The sequence below is a fragment of the Triticum aestivum genome, chromosome 4B, assembly GCF_018294505.1.
Source record: "Triticum aestivum cultivar Chinese Spring chromosome 4B, IWGSC CS RefSeq v2.1, whole genome shotgun sequence".
Classification (NCBI taxonomy): Eukaryota; Viridiplantae; Streptophyta; class Magnoliopsida; order Poales; family Poaceae; genus Triticum; species Triticum aestivum.
The window spans coordinates 147,366,019-147,388,922 of NC_057804.1; the positions used below are offsets into that span (position 1 = coordinate 147,366,019).

At 45.4% G+C, this 22,904-nt stretch overlaps 1 protein-coding gene and 1 non-coding gene across 18 annotated transcripts; both read left to right on the top strand.

The window, feature by feature from the left end:
- The first annotated feature begins 452 nt into the window (after positions 1 to 452).
- On the top strand, positions 453 to 5,995 carry LOC543427 (uncharacterized). 13 transcript variants are annotated; one of them, XR_006443271.1, is made up of 11 exons: positions 455 to 898; positions 1,071 to 1,283; positions 1,370 to 1,492; positions 1,584 to 1,669; positions 2,454 to 2,579; positions 2,812 to 3,070; positions 3,566 to 3,774; positions 3,862 to 3,976; positions 5,080 to 5,205; positions 5,296 to 5,463; positions 5,706 to 5,995. It is a non-coding gene; the product is annotated as an uncharacterized protein (transcript). The 13 variants fall into 13 exon arrangements; XR_006443265.1 differs by having other exon boundaries at positions 453 to 898; positions 2,812 to 3,774; XR_006443267.1 differs by having other exon boundaries at positions 453 to 898; positions 2,812 to 3,774; positions 5,296 to 5,400.
- Positions 5,996 to 17,475: 11,480 nt separating this feature from the next.
- On the top strand, positions 17,476 to 21,624 carry LOC123091540 (lysine-rich arabinogalactan protein 19). 5 transcript variants are annotated; one of them, XR_006443279.1, is made up of 3 exons: positions 17,476 to 20,019; positions 20,818 to 21,037; positions 21,142 to 21,624. XR_006443279.1 is itself a non-coding variant. In XM_044513075.1 (3 exons), the coding sequence occupies exons 1-3, from the start codon at positions 17,600 to 17,602 to the stop codon at positions 21,028 to 21,030; spliced, it is 459 nt and encodes a 152-aa protein (XP_044369010.1). In that variant the 5' UTR covers positions 17,482 to 17,599; the 3' UTR covers positions 21,031 to 21,624. The 5 variants fall into 5 exon arrangements, 2 of the variants coding, with proteins under 2 accessions (XP_044369010.1, XP_044369011.1); XR_006443280.1 differs by having other exon boundaries at positions 20,991 to 21,037; XR_006443278.1 differs by having other exon boundaries at positions 17,476 to 17,864; positions 18,366 to 20,019; positions 20,818 to 21,624.
- Positions 21,625 to 22,904: the final 1,280 nt, after the last annotated feature.

The window sequence follows — 22,904 nt, forward strand, 5'->3', positions numbered from 1 at the left end:
TAAATATGGCCTAGTATTTTATAAAATTGATTCGGTCCAATTTTGCAACAAATATATGGTAGGTCCTTCACAAAAAAACTCATTTCGGGCACTCAGAAAATGAAAAATTGATTTTTCGTCCAAAGAAAATAGAAACTCCCTTAGACAACATTGTTTGCCATTCCAAGATGCATCCTTCTACATAATATGAGATTATTTGAACAAATATTTTGTTGATCCTTTAAAAAAACTCATTTTGAGCATTCAAAAAATTGAAGAATGAAGTTTTCATGAAATAACTTATCTTTAATCGATTATGACCAATTTAGATAGTCAAAAAGTCTTTAAATTGCTTGCTGCGTTTTGATTGGTTTAGGAGGATATCACGCGGATCATGCCTCAGACACCGTCGGATACTCCCGAATCCAACGGCAGCCCACGTCCCCACTCCCCACCGTACCCGCAGACCCCACGCACCCACTCACCATCGTTCCAATCCCCACGCACGCACTCACCACCCTTCCAATCCCGCACCCGCACCCGCTCGCCGAAACCCTAGCCGCCGCCGCCCCCGCACCTTGGCCGACCCTCAGCCCGTCGACGGCGAGGAGCCCTCAGCCCGTCGCCTGCCTTTACCGACAAATCACGCGACCGCGTGCCCACCAAATCCTAAATCTCACCGTCTCCGCCCTCTCCCCGTCCCCTCCACCAAGATCGCACCAACCACCTCGATGGCCGCCGCCGCACCGCCGCACGCCGCGGCGCTCCTGGCCGCCCTCGCCCTGCTCGCGCTCGCGCCCCCGGCGGTGGCCGAGATCCGGTCGATGGCGATCCGGGCCGACCCGCGCACTATGATCCCGTGCGGTGCGGGAGATCGGCACGGCGACAGAGAAACCTCGGCGACCAGACGACGGCGCAGGTAAGCTTCGGCCCGCTCGCATCCCGTCCCGCCACCCCCACTAGCCTGTGCTCCCTCCCGCCACCCCCACCCCATCCCGTCCCCCCTCCCTCTCCTCCGTGTCGCCCTCTCCTCTGAACCCCCTAGAACAGCAACGCCAAAAATCCTAACCCTTTCCCTCCCATTATCGCAGGTTGACTCCGGTCCGGCCTGGAAGGAGAGAATGGGCAAGTCATGGGCGTTCGTCACCCACCTCCACTCCGTCGTCGGGTATGTATCCATCCTATCTACTCGCAAATCTCATGGTGTTCCACTCTTTTCTGCGGGCGAGATGTCGAGTGTTGTCTGCTATCCTCTGCCTCTTCGTTTCCTTGCGCAGGCCAAGCATCACGCTGTTGTACCCTCTGTAAGTTGGTCAATCGTTTGTGATACTTTTTAGTGCTGACGGGTTATCTTTGTGTTGGATGTGACACTAACGGATCTGTTCTGTAGGTATGTGTCGGTGTGCGCCATGGAGAGCCCGTCCAAGGTGGACGACGAGTAGTGGCTGGCCTACTGGATCCTCTACTCATTCATCACCCTCCTCGAGATGCTCGCCGAGCCCGTCCTCTACTGGTAACTTACCCTCCAGTCCAGCAGCTACTCATTTAGTTTGTACTCCTACTTAATATGCCGGTCCATCTCATTACTTTGCTGATGCGTCCAGGATACGGATGTGGTACCCAGTGAAGCTGCCCCACGGTGGCTCCGGCAAGACCCTCGAGGTCGTCGTCATGCTGTCCGGGACCCCCGGTGAGAGCCTCTCTCCATGTCTTGCTGCATTTGTTATGCACAATGTATACTACTATTCTTGCTGCATGGTCATGCTATTTTTGGTTTTATTTTGGTCATCTTGTAGACTACTGCAGTAGTTGGTTATTGGGGGAACAAATTTCATGAGTAATTTGAGGTCTTAATTTACTGGAGTGCTAATCTTATCCTGCTTGGAAAATGGACCTTATGTTAGGTTTTATTGTTAGGACTTGGGACTTGTCTGAAACTTGTTGTAGTCTTGTAGAAAAGTAAAAGTAATCAAACTCTGAATATTGGGTGCCAATGCCATGTGGGATTATCAGTCTGTGTACAAATTGTAAAATATGGTCTTGAACTCTGAAATCTGAACCTAGTAGAAACTACCGTTTCCACATTTCTTTTCTCGGTCCAGATAATTCAGTTCGTCCATTTCATAACATTTTGCTGCTAGTAGAAATTATGGAGCCTAAAATGCCAAACCAACTTCAGTCATCTCATTTCATCTTCGCAAAGAATATACTAATTAAGTTTCTAACCAACGAACAAAATTCAGGATGTATCCTACAATAGACAGTGCATAAATGCCTTCATGATGCTGTCATTATACTGTTATTACTTGAACATTTGTTTTTTGGGTTTTGCCTTCTTGATTTTGTCAGTATACTGTTATTGATCATTGGCGCACGCACACAACCTGTTCGACTACTAGATTCGTCTCAGCATAAGTCACGTTTCACCAAACTATGTCAAATATGAGTACCTGTATGTGTTAAAATTCCCGCAGATTCAAATGTAAAGTGTGGCCTCTGTTTGCTGAAGTATCCTTTGAGGTGTAATGCTTCCACCAGAGATTAGCTACGCCAGCATCTCCGTAAAGCAACTAGTATTATGGAATGTGGTAGCCATGGAGGTGATTGCTCATTGCTGTACTTCACTAGCTTCTACTTACTGAAAGACTACATTAAAGCTGTTAACTGGTTCAAGATTAAACTTAACCACTGCAGCTACCTTGGTTAGATAATCTGGCTTACATAATTCAGGCTTACATAGTTCAGATGGTTTTACCTTAGCTTAATTGTTTGAACCAAGAAACTGAGCAACATGGGTAACTGTCAACTCAAGGATTTGAATTTATTTGGCAGGCACCAATTGGCGTGAGAGGCAGAAGGGGAATGCTGACACCGCGTTCCATGCTCCTTCAGACATGGAGTCCAGGCGCGCACGGCTCCGTCGCCCTGCGTGCTCCATTGGAGGAGCCCCCGCCCCGCGCGTGGCCGCCTTGGAGTTGGAGCGCTTCCTGCCCCACGCCCCTTGTCTGGTCTGGCGGCGGGTTCCTCCTGGCCGCGATGATGCCCGAGGCCGGCCGCTACACCCACAAGAAGGATGATGGCATCTGCAACAGTGAGCTGCAGGGTTTTGCTTGCTCGCTTGCTTACTTTGCTGCCTGTCTGTAATCTGGTCGATTTTGTTTTCTGCTACCATTCACAGTGTCGTGAAAATGGAGATGCATGTCTAACTGCTTCACATGCTTAGTCTACTTTAATGTGTAAAATGGCAGGCAAATGCTGCTGCAAAGATATTAGTGGTATATGTGCATGCATTTGACAATATGATTTCACATGTTTGTTTGAACATTAACCATACAGATTATGGTACAGTTAATTTGGTGCAGTTGAATGAGTGCTTGGTGTTGATATTTTGTTAAATGAGCATTATTTTGTCTTATAATAGATTGATTTGCACTATTTTGGTTAATCAAAGTCCCGCAATCATATGTGATTTAATTGACTGAGATGTTGCAGTAGACTTTGTTGCTAGCTATTTAAGATCACTTCAGATATTATATAAACATCATGTTGTGATAGTGGTGGTCATTGTGTGCATGCAATTAACCAGGACGACGAGTGCGGCGATGAGTCCGACCAGGGCGCGCTAGCAGAGGAGGCCCAGGAGCTTGCCGCCCCTGATGGCGAGGGCTTGCCCGACTAGGATGGTGGCCGCCAAGGCCAACGCCAGTGAGGATGTCATCCCGGAGTTCATTGGGGGCCTCATCCCATTTGACAAGGCGCATGACACTACAAGTGCGTCCCCGTGGACGGCAGGAGGTAATGTATCCTAGTACCTTGTTCGTCTCGGATCGATTTGTCTCCTCTCTGTGTAGCTGAATGTTGTTCATGTGACTGTCTGGGCAGAAATAGTGAGGATGAAGAGGTGAATGGTGTTGATTGTTGAACTGAAAGCTTGATTTGGTCAGGTGGAGGGTGGCTTTGTGAAGGATGGGGAGGTGGGAGAAGAAGAAATCTGAAGGTAAACAATCTAACACTGCTGCTCACAATCTGAGGCTTGTTTATTTCTGCACTGAACTGAAGCTTGTGTTTATAAGTGTAGCTTGTGTTATACTCTTTACTGAACGCGCTGTGCCACGATCCCATGAGTAACAAGTTTGATTCTTAATCCTATTTGTAATTATACTTTGACTGTACTGAAGCTTGTGTCTGATTGTAGGCATATGGTACTGAACTATAGTACTGAACTGCACTATAGTAACAAGAGTAGCTTGTTTTAATGCTTGTTGCTACTGCAAAACTACCCTTCAAGATGAAATTAGTTTGCTGGTGTTTACTCTCTACTAAAGAGATATTAGTAAAGCTGTCGTTGGTGGTTCAATTCTGAATATATACTGATATATGAATTCTGAATATTACTCTGTTCTAAAGAGATGTGTGCTGAACTGAAGGTTGTAGGCATTGATATATACTTTTTTTTTGCCTTTGGGCTCTGCTCGAACCTGGCCAATTTGGTTGAATTGTCTCTGGGGCCTGTACGTGGGCGTGTGATCCAAGTAGGGCTAAACGTGTTGATGCTACTGATCTCTCGGTTGTACCACTATGCATTGCCGTTGCTTAGGCAGCATGCTACAGGCACATCATAACAGCTTGAAGTTTGAGCCGCGTTGTAGTTGTGCTGTAGCTGCTGTTTATATGCTGCATCCTTTTGTTATGAGTATCAAAACCAATCAACAGATGTGTGAAACTGTTTATTCGGTAGCTTCTCGTAGAGCGAGGGGAATTGTCCAGATCCACACAGGCAAATCAGAGTGTCTCTCTGCTAGAATATTTAGTGTGATTCAGTAAAACCAGTAAATAAATAGCACTGGGGTTTCTGGACTTATCGTGCATATACAACATATTTATGGACTTATCGAGCTATTGTAATATGAAACTGTATTGAACCCTTCCATGTTTCTGGACTCATGAAAATAAACTACATGCGATATACTCAAATAACACTCGGGTTTGGGACTATTTATGGTGTTGTGGATATACTTTGTGATTTAAAGTTACTAATCTATGGTCTGGTGTCATATCATGGTCTAATATTTTTTTGTTTGACTCTTTCTTTATTGCCAGGAAAGCGGTGAGTAGATGTCGATGATGTCTACTTGCTTGGCTGCTATGGTGATGCATGCAGCGGTGAAGCACGCACACATGCAAGGCTGGCCCCATGTCTTCCTTGGCTGCGAACATCATCTACAGGTACAACATTGTCCCACATCTCTGTGCTGTTTGGCCCGTTCTTCTCCTTGCATCCGAGAAAATTGGCGCTTAATCTGCTATTGATTGCAGTCTTTGTTCGTTAATACCAAGTACTTAGGCTAGCAGTATGACCGGATGCGAGGACCTGCTCACTGACCAGGACAATCTATGAGCTCCCAGCGCCTCTGATACAAGGTGCGTTAGGGCCAACCTCTTCCGGAAGAAGGCCACACTTGTAGCCCCTCTGGATCAAAATTGGTATCCCTTCCTGCCTCCTTTTGGATTCACATGATTTTGCCTCATGGATTGATGGATGTGTCTGTAATTGTAAAGTCTGGTCCTTGTTTACTTTCTATAATTTATTGCATGCTTGATGAGGCTATGTCAAGTGTCTAAATTTTGAATGCATGCGCTAAGGCATTTTTGAGCACTTCGTGTTGATTGGGCGTTTAGCTCCTATAATGGTCTTGAAGTTCATTGTTATATACTTCTTGTTGTAGGATGGCAAGTTGTCGCAGCTGGAGCAAGTCTCGCAAGAGAGAGCAATGAAATCCATTGTACTCTCCTGTTATATACTTCTTGTTGTAGGATGGCAAGTTGTAGGATGTACGTGTAAACCTGATTGTACTCTCCTGTCTAAACTACATCCATAATTGTCTTATTGCATATTCCCTCTGCTCCTTCTATATTCCTGTGTAAGGAAATGTATTCCTGAGATGATTTGTTATGTAAACCTGATGTGATGCGATGGATGATTTGAATTTCATATGTAGTTTTCTTGATTTTAATATGAAATAATGTTGGATGTATGTGTGTGTAACTGGGCTAGAGGCTGGTCCAAAAGGCTGAGATCTAATACCGGACAAATAATTGGGCTGAAGAAGGCCACAACCCAATAGGCACTGGACTGTTTAATTAAATGAAACAAAATAAAATCTCAAAAAAATAAAAAAGGGAATAGATTGCAAAAGGGATGAGGCCCAGAAAATGGAAGAAGCTCATGAAATCCCAATTGTTGGGCTAGGCCCATGTAGCTACTCGAAGCATAGGAAAAAAATCAACAAATGGGCTGAATTATGGGGCTCGGCCCATCTAAAATACCTAATCGGACCGGGCTGAATCTTGTCAATGACCTTATGAATTGGTCACAATTTTGCCACGTTAGATTGCCATGTCGGATCCGGCGTGTCCTAGGCAGTCAGCTAGTAACCAAAACAGAAGGTCATGGGTTCAACGACCTTCTGTTTTGGTCGTAAACGTCTACGACCTTCTCACAGAGAAGGTCGCTATAGTCAATTAATGACCCCCAGCTTTTGACCTTATGTTTTTGGTCACAAAAAGGTCACAAATTGAAAACTATGACCTTTCAGTGACCAATAGTGGAGGTCACTAGTTGACATATTTTTTGTAGTGTTTACGAACGTATTAATTGGAATGCATGCGTGAGGAACAAATGACCAAAACTTTTACATGCATTGGTGAGTTATCTTTTAATTCTTGCATGCAACCTTTTAATGAAGCTTTAAGTATGAACATGTCAATGGGAGGGAGTACAAGCCTCATGCATGCATGCAACATGCAACACTCACACGTACACATGGACGCACGCAACACTCATGCACCCATGCGGCACAAAGCACACGACGTAACACACACGCTCACGCTCAAGTGATCAACCTACTCCATACGTTCGTGAAAGACTGTACATTTAGAGATTTATACATTGACCAGGGCATAATTGACTCCCAAAAGTAGCAGACTTATGTGTGCATGCAACCATTGAGAGAAGAAGATTAAATGAAGGTTGTTGCATGCTGTAATTAAGGATAGACATGTAGCCTATAGCTAGAGCACAAGTTGGTGCATTAGTCAATCAATATCGATTTAGATTAAAGGCTAAATGCATTGGAAGCGTAGATGTACACTCTTTTTTTGCCGATGTACACTCTTTATTGGAAGACCGAGGGAGTACACGTGCATGCACTCACATACACAACCAGGGTGGTTCACGCGTAAGGGTTGGACTCCTGTCGCGCCTGTGTAAAGTTTTGTTTAATTGATTTCTTTGCTCTGCCAACTGACAGGTGGGATCCAAAACCAGGTGACAATTTAACTAGCCAACAAAGTGCCACGTCGACTATGTGGCCGGTCAGTAGGGTGCAATACGGTGCTCTACGATGAGCTAGTGATCGTATAATCACCGCAAAACTATATAGTGACCATAAAGAGCGTATTGTTATATATGTTGACCACCAGTGTATTTTTCTCGTTTCAAATTAAGCCATATTAACCGAAAAGGACGCAATATGGACTAGTACTAGTACTTCTTTGATGTGTCCCGTCAACTCGCCAAACGAGGAGAAGCTTGCTTACTACGCCTCTCCCTCGCCCACACGTGCGGTGGCTCACATGACGAGGAGAGGGTTTTGACTACAGCGCCCTTTCCCTCTCCCTCGCCCTCGCCCTCACGGTGGACGTGCAGCAGTTCAATCGGTGTCAGATTGCCAGAAGCATATTGTATTGTAGTATCATCATTGTTGGACCTTCCGAAGAGGCGAAGAGCCAAGTGCAAGGTTCACACGAGTACGAACTGTTGAACCTCCCGAAGAGGCAAAGAGCCAAGCGCAAGGTTTTATAGAAGTTGTCGTCCTAGTGGGAGTATACTACAACTATAGCAAACGATGCTACTGTATGATGCCGCCACGTCACCTATATCCAAAGTTGTGCCACATTTTTTTTCTTCTCAAAGAGCATGTTGGAGCCCGTGCAACAACCACACAAGTTGCACGTACATTGACTAGTAATAAATTCTAAAGGACAAATGCCAGTATGCCACACAAGTATATCTCCACTTCATGTGATAAATTTATGCATGACTAGTCTACATATATTCACAACGCTAACGTTCACAATTTACCATACTTCACTTACATGTTATAGATGGGCTACATGTCCTCCTCCAGGTTCCAGTCCCAGGTGTTCTCCATGGATGGCATAATCCATAGCGGTGGGCAACATGAATCACTGTCGCAGCTTTCTAGTCCGGTTCCACACGATGAAGACTCATCCAAGTTGAAGCGGCATAAATCAGGGATAGCGTGTCCCAGCATGTCATTCATCTGGCGGTGCGCACTGAAGACACAATCATGCTTCATGAACGGCAGACCTTCGATGTCGTGCACGGAAGGTGGCATCACTACACCACAACACCTGATTAGGGGCAATTAACTTCCGGGAGAAATACCTTATCAAGGGCAGAAAATCTGCCGGGGATCGTGCTACTGCCGGTAAAAATACTTAATGTCATTGCTGTTGGGGAACGTTGCAGAAAATTAAATTTTTTCCTACGGTTTCACCAAGATCCATCTATGAGTTCATCTAAGCAACGAGTCAAGGGAGAGAGTTTGCATCTACATACCACTTGTAGATTGCGTGCGGAAGCTTGCAAGGTGATGATGTAGTCGTACTCAACGTGATTCGAATCACCGATGACCAAGTGCTGAACGGACAGCACCTCCGCGTTCAACACACGTACGGGACGGGAGACGTCTCCTCCTTCTTGATCCAGCAAGGGGGAAGGAGAGGTTGAGGAAGACAGCTCCACCGGCAGCACGACGGCGTGGTGATGGTGGAGAGGCAGTACTCCGACAGGGCTTTGCCAAGCACACAACGGAGGAGGAGAGGTGTTGGGGAGGGGAGGGCTGCGCCTTGGAGGGTGGTACGGCTGCCCTCCCCTCACCCCTCTATTTATAGGGGGAAGGGAGAAGGGGGCCGCCCCCCTAGAACCCATCTAGGGGGGTGCGGCGGCCAAGGGGAGAGGGGGAGAGGGTGGCTTGCCCCCCAAGCCAAGGGGGCGCCCCCTCTAGGGTTCCCCCCTCAACCCTAGGCGCAAGGGCCCAAGGGAGGGGGTGCGGCCAGCCCACCATGGGCTGGCTCCCTGCCCCACGCAGCCCATGTGCCCCTCCGGGAGGGGTGGCCCCTCCCGGTGGACCCCCGGAACCCTTCCGGTGGCCCCGGTACAATACCGGTATGACCCCGAAACTTCTCGATGTCCGTTTGACAACTTCCCATATATAAATCTTTACCTCCGGACCCTTACGGAGCTCCTCGTGACGTCCGGGATCCCATTCGGGACTCCGAACAACATTCCGTAGTCACATACTAGTCTTCCTAATAACCCTAGCGTCACCGAACCTTAAGTGTGTAGACCCTACGGGTTCGGGAGACATGCAGACATGACCTAGACGCTCTCAGGTCAATAACCAACAGTGGGATCTGGATACCCATGATGGCTCCCACATGCTCCTCGATGTTGTCATCGGATGAACCACGATGTCGAGGATTCGATCAAACCCTGTATGCAATTCCCTTTGTCAATCGGTACGTTACTTGCCCGAGACTCGATCGTCGGTATCCCAATACCTTGTTCAGTCTCATTACCGGCAAGTCACTTTACTCGTACCGTAATGCATGATCCCGTGTCCAACACCTTGGTCACATTGAGCTCATTATGATGATGCATTACCGAGTGGGCCCAGAGATACCTCTCCGTCATACGGAGTGACAAATCCCAATCTCGATCCGTGTCAACCCAACAGATACTTTCGGAGATACCTGTAATGCACCTTTATAGTCACCCAGTTACGTTGTGACGTTTGATACACCCAAGGCACTCTTACGATATCCGGGAGTTACACGATCTCATGGTCGAAGGAAGAGATACTTGACATTGGCAAAGCTCTAGCAAAACGAACTACACGATCTTTTATGCTATGCTTAGGATTGGGTCTTGTCCATCACATCATTCTCCTAATGATGTGATCCCGTTATCAACGACATCCAATGTCCATAGTCAGGAAACCATGACTATCTGTTGATCACAACGAGCTAGTCAACTAGAGGCTCACCAGGGACATATTGTGGTCTAAGTATTCACACGTGTATTACGATTTCCGGATAATACAGTTATAGCATGAATAAAAGACATTTATCATGAACATTGAAATATAATAATACTTTTATTATTGCCTCTAGGGCATATTTCCAACAGTCTCCCACTTGCACTAGAGTCACTAATCTAGTTACATTGTGATGAATCGAACACCCATAGAGTTCTGGTGTTGATCATGTTTTGCACGCGAGAGAGGTTTAGTCAGCGGATCTGCGACATTCAGATCCGTGTGCACTTTGCAAATCTCTATGTCTCCATCTTGAACATTTTCACGGATGGAGTTGAAACGACGCTTGATGTGCCTGGTCTTCTTGTGAAACCTGGGCTCCTTGGCGAGGGCAATAGCTCCAGTGTTGTCACAGAAGAGTTTGATCGGCCCCGACGCATTGGGTATGACTCCTAGGTCGGTGATGAACTCCTTCACCCAAATCGCTTCATGCGCTGCCTCCGAGGCTGCCATGTACTCCGCTTCACATGTAGATCCCGCCACGACGCTCTGCTTGCAGCTGCACCAGCTTACTGCTCCACCATTCAACATATACACGTATCCGGTTTGTGACTTAGAGTCATCCAGATCTGAGTCGAAGCTAGCGTCGACGTAACCCTTTACGACGAGCTCTTCGTCTCCTCCATAAACGAGAAACATGTCCTGCGTCCTTTTTAGGTACTTCAGGACATTCTTGACCGCTGTCCAGTGTTCCTTGCCGGGATTACTTTGGTATCTTGCTACCAAACTTATGGCAAGGTTTGCATCAGGTCTGGTACACAGCATGGCATACATAATAGATCCTATGGCTGAAGCATAGGGGATGACACTCATCTCTTCTTTATCTTTTGCCGTGGTCGGTGACTGAGCCGAGCTCAATCTCACACCTTGTAACATAGGCAAGAACCCCTTCTTGGACTGATCCATTTTGAACCTCTTCAAGATCTTATCAAGGTATGTGCTTTATGAAAGACCTATGAGGCGTCTCGATCTATCTCTATAGATCTTGATGCCTAATATGTAAGCAGCTTCTCCAAGGTCCTTCATTGAAAAACACTTATTCAAGTAGGCCTTAATGCTGTCCAGAAATTCTATATTATTTCCCATCAAGAGTATGTCATCTACATATAATATGAGAAATGCTACAGAGCTCCCACTCACTTTCTTGTAAACGCAGGCTTCTCCATAAGTCTGCATAAACCCAAACGCTTTGATCATCTCATCAAAGCGAATGTTCCAACTCCGAGATGCTTGCACCAGTCCATAAATGGATCGCTGGAGCTTGCATACTTTGTTAGCGTTCCGAGGATCGACAAAACCTTCCGGCTGCATCATATATAGCTCTTCCTTAAGATGTCCGTTAAGGAATGCCGTTTTGACGTCCATCTGCCATATCTCATAATCATAGTATGCGGCAATTGCTAACATGATTCGGACGGACTTCAGCTTCACTACGGGAGAGAAAGTCTCGTCGTAGTCAATCCCTTGAACTTGTCGATAACCCTTAGCGACAAGTCGAGCCTTATAGATGGTAACATTTCCATCCGCGTCCGTCTTCTTCTTAAAAATCCATTTGTTTTCTATCGCTTGCCGATCATCGGGCAAGTCTGTCAAAGTCCATACTCTGTTTTCATACATGGATTCTATCTCGGATTTCATGGCTTCAAGCCATTTGTTGGAATCCGGGCCCGCCATCGCTTCTTCATAGTTCGAAGGTTCATTGCTGTCTAACAACATGATTTCCAGGACAGGGTTGCCGTACCACTCTGGTGTGGAACGTGTCCTTGTGGACCTACGAAGTTCAGCAGTAACTTGATCCAAAGTAGCTTGATCATCATCATTGTTTTCCTCTTCAGTTGGTGTGGGCATCACAGGAACGGTTTCCTGTGCTGCGCCACTTTCCCGCTCAAGAGGTAGTACTTCATCGAGTTCTACCTTACTCCCACTTACTTCTTTCGAGAGAAACTCTTTTTCCAGAAAGCATCCATTCTTGGCAACAAAGATCTTGCCTTCGGATCTTAAGTAGAAGGTATACCCGACAGTTTCCTTAGGGTATCCTATGAATACGCATTTTTTCGACTTGGGTTCGAGCTTTTCAGGTTGAAGTTTCTTGACATAAGCATCGCATCCCCAAACTTTTAGAAACGACAACTTAGGTTTCTTTCCAAACCATAATTCATACGGTGTCGTCTCAACGGATTTAGACGGTGCCCTATTTAAAGTGAATGTAGTTGTCTCTAGAGCGTATCCCCAAAATGATAGCGGTAAATCAGTAAGAGACATCATAGACCGCACCATATCCAATAGGGTGCGATTACGACGTTCGGACACACCGTTTCGCTGAGGTGTTCCAGGCGGCGTGAGTTGTGAAACGATTCCACATTTCCTTAAGTGTGTACCAAATTCGTGACTTAAGTATTCTCCTCCACGATCTGATCGTAAGAATTTTATCTTTCGGTCACGTTGATTCTCTACCTCATTCTGAAATTCCTTGAACTTTTCAAAGGTCTCAGACTTTTGTTTCATTAAGTAGCCATACCCATATCTACTCAAGTCATCAGTGAGAGTGAGAACATAACGATATCCTCCGCGAGCCTCAACGCTCATTGGACCGCACACATCGGTATGTATGATTTCCAACAAGTTGGTTGCTCGCTCCATTGTTCCGGAGAACGGAGTCTTGGTCATTTTGCCCAAGAGGCATGGTTCGCACGTGTCAAACGATTCATAATCAAGAGACTCTAAAAGTCCATCGGCATGGAGCTTCTTCATGCGCTTGACACCAATGTGATCAAGGCGGCAGTGCCACAAGTATGTGGGACTATCGTTATCAACTTTAAATCTTTTGGCATCTACACTATGAACATGTGTAATATTACGCTCGAGATTCATTAAGAATAAACCATTGACCATCGAAGCATGACCATAAAACATATCTCTCATATAAATCGAACAACCATTATTCTCAGACTTAAATGAGTAGCCATCTCGTATTAAACGAGATCCAGATACAATGTTCATGCTCAAACTTGGCACTAAATAACAATTATTAAGGTTCAAAACTAACCCCGTAGGTAAATGTAGAGGCAGCGTGCCGACGGCGATCATATCGACTCTGGAACCATTCCCGACGCGCATCGTCACCTCGTCCTTCGCCAGTCTCCGTTTATTCCGCAGCTCCTGCTGTGAGTTACAAATATGAGCAACGGCACCGGTATCAAATACCCAGGAGTTACTTCGAGTACTGGTAAGGTACACATCAATCACATGTATATCAAATATACCTTTGGTGTTGCCGGCCTTCTTATCCGCTAAGTATTTGGGGCAGTTCCGCTTCCAGTGACTCTTCCCCTTGCAATAAAAGCACTCAGTCTCAGGCTTGGGTCCATTCTTTGACTTCTTCCCGGTAACTGGCTTACCAGGCGCGGCAACATCTTTGCCGTCCTTCTTGAAGTTCTTCTTACCCTTGCCCTTCTTGAACTTAGTGGTCTTATTGACCATCAACACTTGATGTTCTTTCTTGATTTCAGCCTCTGCTGACTTCAGCATCGAGAACACTTCAGGAATGGTCTTTTCCATCCCCTGCATGCTGTAGTTCATCACAAAGCTCTTGTAGCTTGGTGGGAGCGACTGGAGGATTCTGTCAATGACCGCCTCATCTAGGGAGGTTAATGTTCAGCTGGGTCATACGGTTGTGCAACCCAGACATCTTCAGGATGTGCTCACTGACAGAACTGTTTTCCTCCATCTTACAACTGTAGAACTTGTCGGAGACATCATATCTCTCGACCCGGGCATGAGCTTGAAAAACTAGTTTCAGCTCTTCGAACATCTCATATGCTCCGTGGTGCTCAAAACGCTTTTGGAGCCCTGGTTCTAAGCTGTAAAGCATGCCGCACTGAACGAGGGAGTAATCATCAGCACGAGACTGCCAAGCATTCATAATGTCTTGGTTCTCTGGGACGGGAGCGTCACCTAGCGGTCCTTCTAGGACATATTGTTTCCTGGCAGCTATGAGGATGATCCTCAGGTTCCGGACCCAGTCCTTATAGTTGCTGCCATCATCTTTCAGCTTGGTTTTCTCTAGGAACGCGTTGAAGTTCATGTTGACATTAGCGTTGGCCATTGATCTACAAGACATATTTGCAAAGGTCTTAGACTAAGTTCATGATAATAAAGTTCTAATCAAATTATGAACTCCCACTTAGATTAGACATCCCTCTAGTCATCTAAGTGTCACACGATCCGAGTCGACTAGCCCGTGTCCGATCATCACGTGAGACGGACTAGTCATCGTCGGTGAACATTCTCATGTTGATCGTATCTTCCATACGATTCGTGTTCGACCTTTCGGTCTCCGTGTTCCGAGGCCATGTCTGCACATGCTAGGCTCGTCAAGTTAACCCTAAGTGTTTTCGCTGTGTAAAACTGTCTTACACCCGTTGTATGTGAACGTAAGAATCCATCACACCCGATCATCACGTGGTGCTTAGAAGCGACGAACTGTAGCAACGGTGCACAGTTAGGGGAGAACACTTCTTGAAATTTTTGTAAGGGATCATCTTATTTACTACCGTCGTCCTAAGTAAACAAGATGCATAAACATAATAAACATCACATGCAATTATATAGTTGTGACATGATATGGCCAATATCATATAGCTCCATTGATCTTCATCTTCGGGGCTCCATGATCATCTTGTCACCGGCTTGACACCATGATCTCCATCATCATGATCTCCATCATCGTGTCTTCATGAAGTTGTCACGCCAACGACTACTTCTACTTCTATGACTAACGTTTAGCAATAAAGTAAAGTAGTTTACATGACGTTATTCAATGACACGCAGGTCATACAAAAAATAAAGACAACTCCTATGGCTCCTGCCGGTTGTCATACTCATCGACATGCAAGTCGTGAATCCTATTACAAAGAACATGATCTCATACATCACAATTCATCATTCATCACAACTTCTGGCCATATCACATCACATGATCAATCGCTGCAAAAACAAGTTAGACGTCCTCTAATTGTTGTTGCATCTTTTACGTGGCTGCAATTGGGTTCTAGCAAGAACGTTTTCTTACCTACGAATCACCACAACGTGATTTTGTCAACTTCTATTTACCCTTCATAAGGGCCCTGTTCATCGATTCCGCTCCAACTAAAGTGGGAGAGACAGACACCCGCCAGCCACCTTATGCAACTAGTGCATGTCAGTCGGTGGAACCGGTCTCACGTAAGCGTACGTGTAAGGTTGGTCCGGGCCGCTTCATCCCACAATACCGTTGAGCAAGAAAAGACTAGTAGAGGCAAGTAAGATGACAAAATCCACGCCCACAACAAAATTGTGTTCTACTCGTGCAAAGAGAACTACGCATAGACCTAGCTCATGATGCCACTGTTGGGGAACGTTGCAGAAAATTAAAATTTTTCCTACGGTTTCACCAAGATCCATCTATGAGTTCATCTAAGCAACGAGTCAAGGGAGAGAGTTTGCATCTACATACCACTTGTAGATTGCGTGCGGAAGCTTGCAAGGTGATGATGTAGTCGTACTCGACGTGATTCGAATCACCGATGACCAAGTGCTGAACGGACAGCACCTCCACGTTCAACACACGTACGGGACGGGAGACGTCTCCTCCTTCTTGATCCAGCAAGGGGGAAGGAGAGGTTGAGGAAGACAGCTCCACCGGTAGCACGACGGCATGGTGATGGTGGAGAGGCAGTACTTCGACAGGGCTTCGCCAAGCACACAACGGAGGAGGAGAGGTGTTGGGGAGGGGAGGGCTGCGCCTTGGAGGGTGGTACGGCTGCCCTCCCCTCACCCCTCTATTTATAGGGGGAAGGGAGAAGGGGGCCGGCCCCCTAGAACCCATCTAGGGGGGGTGCGGTGGCCAAGGGGAGAGGGGGAGAGGGTGGCTTGCCCCCCAAGCCAAGGGGGCGCCCCCTCTAGGGTTCCCCCCTCAACCCTAGGCGCAAGGGCCCAAGGGAGGGGGTGCGTCCAGCCCACCACGGGCTGGCTCCCTGCCCCACGCAGCCCATGTGCCCCTCCGGGAGGGGTGGCCCCTCCCGGTGGACCCCCGGAACCCTTCCGGTGGCCCCGGTACAATACCGGTATGACCCCGAAACTTCTCGATGTCCGTTTGACAACTTCCCATATATAAATCTTTACCTCCGGACCCTTCCGGAGCTCCCCGTGACGTCCGGGATCCCATCCGGGACTCCGAACAACATTCCGTAGTCACATACTAGTCTTCCTAATAACCCTAGCGTTACCGAACCTTAAGTGTGTAGACCCTACGGGTTCGGGAGACATGCAGACATGACCTAGACGCTCTCAGGTCAATAACCAACAACGGGATCTGGATACCCATGATGGCTCCCACATGCTCCTCGATGTTGTCATCGGATGAACCACGATGTCGAGGATTCGATCAAACCCTGTATGCAATTCCCTTTGTTAATCGGTACGTTACTTGCCCGAGACTCGATCGTCGGTATCCCAATACCTTGTTCAGTCTCGTTACCGGCAAGTCACTTTACTCGTACCGTAATGCATGATCCCGTGTCCAACACCTTGGTCACATTGAGCTCATTATGATGATGCATTACCGAGTGGGCCCAGAGATACCTCTCCGTCATACGGAGTAACAAATCCCAATCTCGATCCGTGTCAACCCAATAGATACTTTCGGAGATACCTGTAATGCACCTTTATAGTCACCCAGTTACGTTGTGACGTTTGATACACCCAAGGCACTCTTACGATATCCGGGAGTTACACGATCTCATGGTCGAAGGAAGAGATACTTGACATTGACAAAGCTCTAGCAAAACGAACTACACGATCTTTTATGCTATGCTTAGGATTGGGTCTTGTCCATCACATCATTCTCCTAATGATGTAATCCCGTTATCAACAACATCCAATGTCCATAGTCAGGAAACCATGACTATCTGTTTATCACAACGAGCTAGTCAACTAGAGGCTCACCAGAGACATATTGTGGTCTAAGTATTCACACGTGTATTACGATTTCCGGATAATACAGTTATAGCATGAATAAAAGACATTTATCATGAACATTGAAATATAATAATACTTTTATTATTGCCTCTAGAGCATATTTCCAACAATTGCAACTGCAGGTAGAAGTGGCACAACCAGGGCACGTGCACTGCCAGCAATTATACACAGTTCTTGGGTCACATAATCTGCCGGCACAACTAAGGCCAGGCATCTTATCTGCCGGCTCCTGTTTCTGGGCCCACACCAAAATATTGGCCTAGATGCACGCTGGCGCGGGAGGAGGAGCGCGCGAGAGGCCGAAATTTAGATCTCCGAAAGAATAAATCCTCCCAAATTTACCTTCAGACCTTATCTTATCCCCAAGTCTTCCTCGACCACCATGCGCGCCGCCCCCAACCTAGGTCCTCGCCTGAACCATGGCCGCCGCGGAGGCTGACCACCACTCGTCGCCGCCGGTGCTAGCTTCCTCCCCAACCAACACCCCCACGCCCGTGCCGCCATCCACCCTTCCCTGGGCGCCCCCAAGCAGCGTCACCTCCGCACTCAGTTCCGTTCTCCCGCGACCTAGATCTACTGCCGTCCTCCACCAGCCGGCTTCTCTTCCTCGAGCAGTCGCTTCAACCTCCAGGAGCTCCTCTCCTCCGGCAGCAACTTCTCCACGAGCATCCTCTACACGCCAAGGTAAGCAATCCTTTTCTGAACTTGTGTTGTGGACACTGGAACTAGATTGCAGGAGTGACACCCATCACAGCAGCACTCGCAGCATGGTTAGAATGCCAATGAATAAAATTACGCACTTGTAATTACGTTATATAGTTGTTATGGCTGGCACTGCCATTGCTTTTAGTTAGTACTTAAAAATGTGTTGTTTAGATGTTGTCTGTTCTAATCTGTAGACATCTGAATCTTGCACTTGATGTGAAGATATTAAGGAAATTATTTTCTGTAGAGTAGAGATGTAGGAAAGTACTGTAGTTCACTTAGAAGTAGAGATTTTTGAGAAGAAACTGAATCAACTCTAGATTTTTCTCTGTGAAACTTTGAAACATGCTTTGCTACCTGATGGTTATCCAAGGATCCATGTAGCTTATATGATTTGATTTAACATGGTTATAACATTGATTTAGTTCTTCAATTTGTATGTTATATGTCGTGTAATTGGTCCTCCTATCCTTTGAGCAGCATGCCTCCTATTCGTCCTCTGTGCCAAGCAGTGCCATTTCGAGTACATCATCTCCCCTGGATAGCGCCTCATCTATGTCCTTGCCCCTCCCCTAGCACCACTTCCTCTACTTCTCAACTGATGATGAGATTTATTTGCTATTTCTCTCATTCAGCCCTTAGTAATCTTGTAATGGGCACTGATATGGTGTTGAAAATTTCCTGAAATGGCATGATTCAGTTCACTATTCAGTTCACTGATGTGCTCCTTGCTATACTATCTCTTAATGCCTTCCCCTAATCACAGAGCCCGTAATTAGTACATATCAGGAATATGTTGTCTGTACACATAAATTTCTACTCTTGTACTGATTGCATCTTTTTTATTGTATGTTTTCCTGATCTATTTGAAGTGGAATTGAAGTCTTATTCTGCTTTACTGTTAAATCTCATGTATGTACCAGAATACCATATATGGTTTAGTTTCTTAGATCCATTAACTTCACTTTTCATGTGGAAACAATTTTGCACATCAAAACTATGATGCAACCCCTTCTGATGTAAGATACTCTTAAGCTTATGATTGCTGTCCGCGCTGTTGTATATTTAAAAACATGATTCATATATGATACTTTTTAATTTGTTATACTACACATAATATCCCAGTTATTGAATTACACCATCAAAAGTATACTTTGTGCTCATTTCTTACTATATTTTACGCTTATGAGAACAGTTTATTTTCATATTTTTTTGGATGTTTTCACCAGGGAGGCACTTCATTGTGTTGTTAAGTGATCAAACTAGCCATTTGTTTTTACTCCCTCCGTCCCAAAATTCTTGTCTTAGATTTGTCTAGATACGGATGTGGTAAGAAACAATATCAATGTTGTAATCTTTGTCTACTTGTGGTACAGATTTTATAGAAACAATTGGAAACTATAATCAGGATCATGTATACTTGCTTTCCAGTTATCATTTGAGCTTTGACCTAAGTCAGCAGAATTCTTTTTTGTAACATGGTTCTCATCTCTGCACACATGTTGTTTTCCTTCTATGTTAAGATTTTTTAAAACAAAATACATGGATTGACATATGATTTGTTAGCCTTGTTGTTTTTTGTAACATGGTTCTCATCTCTGCAATAAGATTGTTGTTTTGTTGCTGATAATTTGGAGGTTTTGGGTGCTTGTTGTTTAGGTTTTGCGTCAAGGACTCAAGGTTTGGTATTAGTGCTTATCTGGGTGGCATAGTTTGTGATGTTTTGAGGGTACCCCGAATCTTAGACATGTGGTTGAGTATTATCAGTCTCTAGTAATGGAAATGGGGAGAAATGCTCCTAAATCTTAAAAATGGAAGAACATGGGTCATGATGCTAGCTGAGTATCGTGCTCTTTTCTCCTAGATGTAATTCTTGCAAACTGTTCTCTAATTTTCACTTGGTGTTTTCACTGAAATAATCTTTTTGGGTTGTTTTTCCTGTGATCTGTGTGCATCTTATTTGTCCTCTCTGCCAAGCAGCGTCTACAACGTCATCTCCCCCAGGTAGTGCATCGTCTACGTCCTTGGCTGCAAGTAGTGTCGCCTCGCCTCTACTTCCTCGTCCGAGCAGCACTGCCTACGTCATCTGCCTCGTCGCTCGAGCAACACCACCTCCTCTACTTCTAGACAGACGGTGAGATTTCTTTGCTACCAATGCCATTTAGCCCTTAGTAATCTAGTAAGGGGCTCTCATATAGTGTTGAAATTTTGCAGTTAGTTCTAATTTAGTAACCTAAAATATCTTACATTTATTTACAAAGGGAGTAGTTTTCAATTGTGTGGTTCTTCTCAGCTGTTTATTTGTGTTTTGTATGTCTGATATTTGGACAGAACAAGTGCAGTTTTTTGATATGGATAGTGATATTCCTACTGCTATTTTGGTTTTTACATCCCCAAAAAGGTCACATGAACTTAATTAGTTTATCAGTTAATGTTACTGACTTGAATTGTTGCTGAATGTATTAGGTATTAATTCGTGCTTCTTTTACTAAATAGAAGAGAAAAAATGTTGCAACAAAATGGATCTGATATTCTGATTCCCCAAGTAAACATATTTTTTAAACCTCATTCTTAGTTGTGTGTTAGGACAATATGGTGACCACTTATGGTAATTTTGCATGTGGGTGCATAGTAAATTTTTAATATATGTGCGTACAACTCAAACTGGACATTTGTATCGTACATCTAGTACCCTTTAAGTTCTTTATGCTGTAAATTCTTATGTTATAGTTTGAAATGCAAATATAAAGATTATTGCAATTGTGGTCTGATTCACAACACCTGTACACAGGAACCTGCACCATTTTAGTCCATTTTAGTAAACAACAAAGTTGAAATGGTAATACAGCGGAGAAATGAAATAGCCTACCTGAAGGTTTCCCCATAACCATTTTGATTTGTACAAGTGGTGATTTAATCTTTCATTTGGCAGATATTGTGACTTCACTTAGGAGAGGGGATCTCAGATTCCTTAAGCAAGCCCTTGATAGACATGAAGATCCGTAACTTCACATATTTGTGTGCTGAAAAATTTCAACCCTCCGATGCAACTGATTGCTTCCTACTTATTTGTACGGGGACACTGATTGCTTATTTCTCTTGCAGGGTTATAAAATGTGGTGTCTACCTCGTTGGAGAAACTTGAACTCCAGGTCTACCGGAGATTAGTGAAGAAAATCTGAGTCTAAACTTGAAGGTGTCCTTGTCACAAATTTACAGAATGAACCAATCCTTTTCACTTTGCTTTATTTTGCAGCCATATCATCGAGAGGGAGAAGGAATCATCTAAGGCGCATCAAATCGAGTTAGAGGTCTCTGCATCCATTTTAGAAGTTTTGCCAAAGGTGACCACGACAAACTTTTTATCCTGATACAAGCACATTATTTGAATGAGATGGCGTCTATTGTTGGTGGCTTATCCTGATACACTAGTTGATGGAGGATTGGATAATCTACAAGCCGTTGAAGGTTTGCAAGACCTACAATTAAGTTGGTGGATTGGTAATGTAATGCGCCTTGTTTGTTGAACCTGGAAACATTGACAAATTCTGTTTGTTTTGGCACATAGCCATGTATGCTCGTTTTTAGTGTGTGACACATCTAGAAACATATGTACTTTTCCCTTTGTGGCACTAATTCATTTTGGTTGCGTGGCACATCTAGAAACATATATGTACTTCTCCTTTTGTGCCACAACCTGCTTATACGTTTATTGAATGAAGTTCAAGGGTTTCGATGAGGCCTATATGTTACTTTGAAGTGTATGTATAAATTATGTGGTGTGACCTGATTGGCTAAATATAAATGGATTTACATTAGGGATGGCTACAATAGTTTGCTAGTGAAATCAAAGTGCTGGCATAATGACTGTCGGGTAAAGATGCTATTGCAAGCAGTTGAACTGCCGGCAATTGCAGTTTCATGTGCCCGGACCAATCTGTCGGGAGAAAATGCACTGCCGACACATACATGGGTTGAGGCAGAGAAATTGCCGGGAGAAGTTTATCTGTCGGGAGAAGTAATCCCCGGCAGCCGTTCTTGTGGCAGTTCTATCTGCCGGGAGAAACAGTGTCCTGGCAGTTTTTCTGCCCTTATAAGTGTCTTCTCCTGGCAGTTTTTTTGTCCTTACATCAGTGTTGTGGTTGTTAGAATAAAACGCTAATGCAAGATCATAGACGACACACCGAGGCACGATATTTGTTAACGAGGTTCACCGATATGGCTACATCCCAAACCCTCCTGTGCGATAGGCCTTTGGGCCACCAGCCGACCGCGCCTGTTGCGCCAGCCGAACTTGCTGCTACCGAACAGAGTAGGCTGCTGCCCTAGCCGCCGCTGAATCAAATCTATATGCAACCACAACCGCCGCAGCCACGTTCGGCTGCCCGCGTGACTTGCCCAGACTTGCTTTCGTGTGCGTGCGCCACCGCTTGGTCCAACACGATGCAATCTCGCCAAGTGCCTTGCTCACGTCATCTGCTAGTTTCGATTGCTTCCATCTGGCCAAAAGAATCACGATCCCGTCGATGTCGCCAAACAATCTCTCCGGCAACTTGCAGTTTACGCGTCAGTCCGCCGCAGATTATCACATCAACCCGATCAATCCTTCAACTCTCTTCCTTCTAGATCAACAACCGCGGCCTTTTCCGAACCTTGCTCGGATACCACTTGTTAGAATAAAACGCTAATGCAAGATCATAGTCAGACACTTGTATCCTAGGCCTCTTATATACGGAGGGGCACCACACATTGTAACCCATGACGACTTGATAGCAACAGGTACGCGGGGGAGCCGACGGCTTGTGCCGGCGCCCGGGCGGCCGGTGTTGTGGTATCTTGGGGAGGAGCGCTCGTAGTCATGCCCCGGGGATGTAGCCATATCGGTGAACCTAGTTAACAAATATCGTGCCTTGGTGTGTCGTCTATGATCTTGCATTAGCGTTTTATTCTAACAGTGGTGTAGTGTATCCGCTTCACAATGGGCTAGCTATCCCTAATGAAAAGCGAGTACTTTCCAAG

Bases quoted from the DNA above. Each gene is read 5' to 3' on its own strand.
- LOC123091540 (XM_044513075.1), top strand. From the start codon at position 17,600: ATGGCCGCCGCGGAGGCTGACCACCACTCGTCGCCGCCGGTGCTAGCT. The intron at 17,865-19,865 runs GTAAGCAATCCT...TCTGCCAAGCAG, and splicing joins AGCATCCTCTACACGCCAAG to CGTCTACAACGTCATCTCCC. The intron at 20,020-20,990 runs GTGAGATTTCTT...TTTCTCTTGCAG, and splicing joins CCTCTACTTCTAGACAGACG to GGTTATAAAATGTGGTGTCT.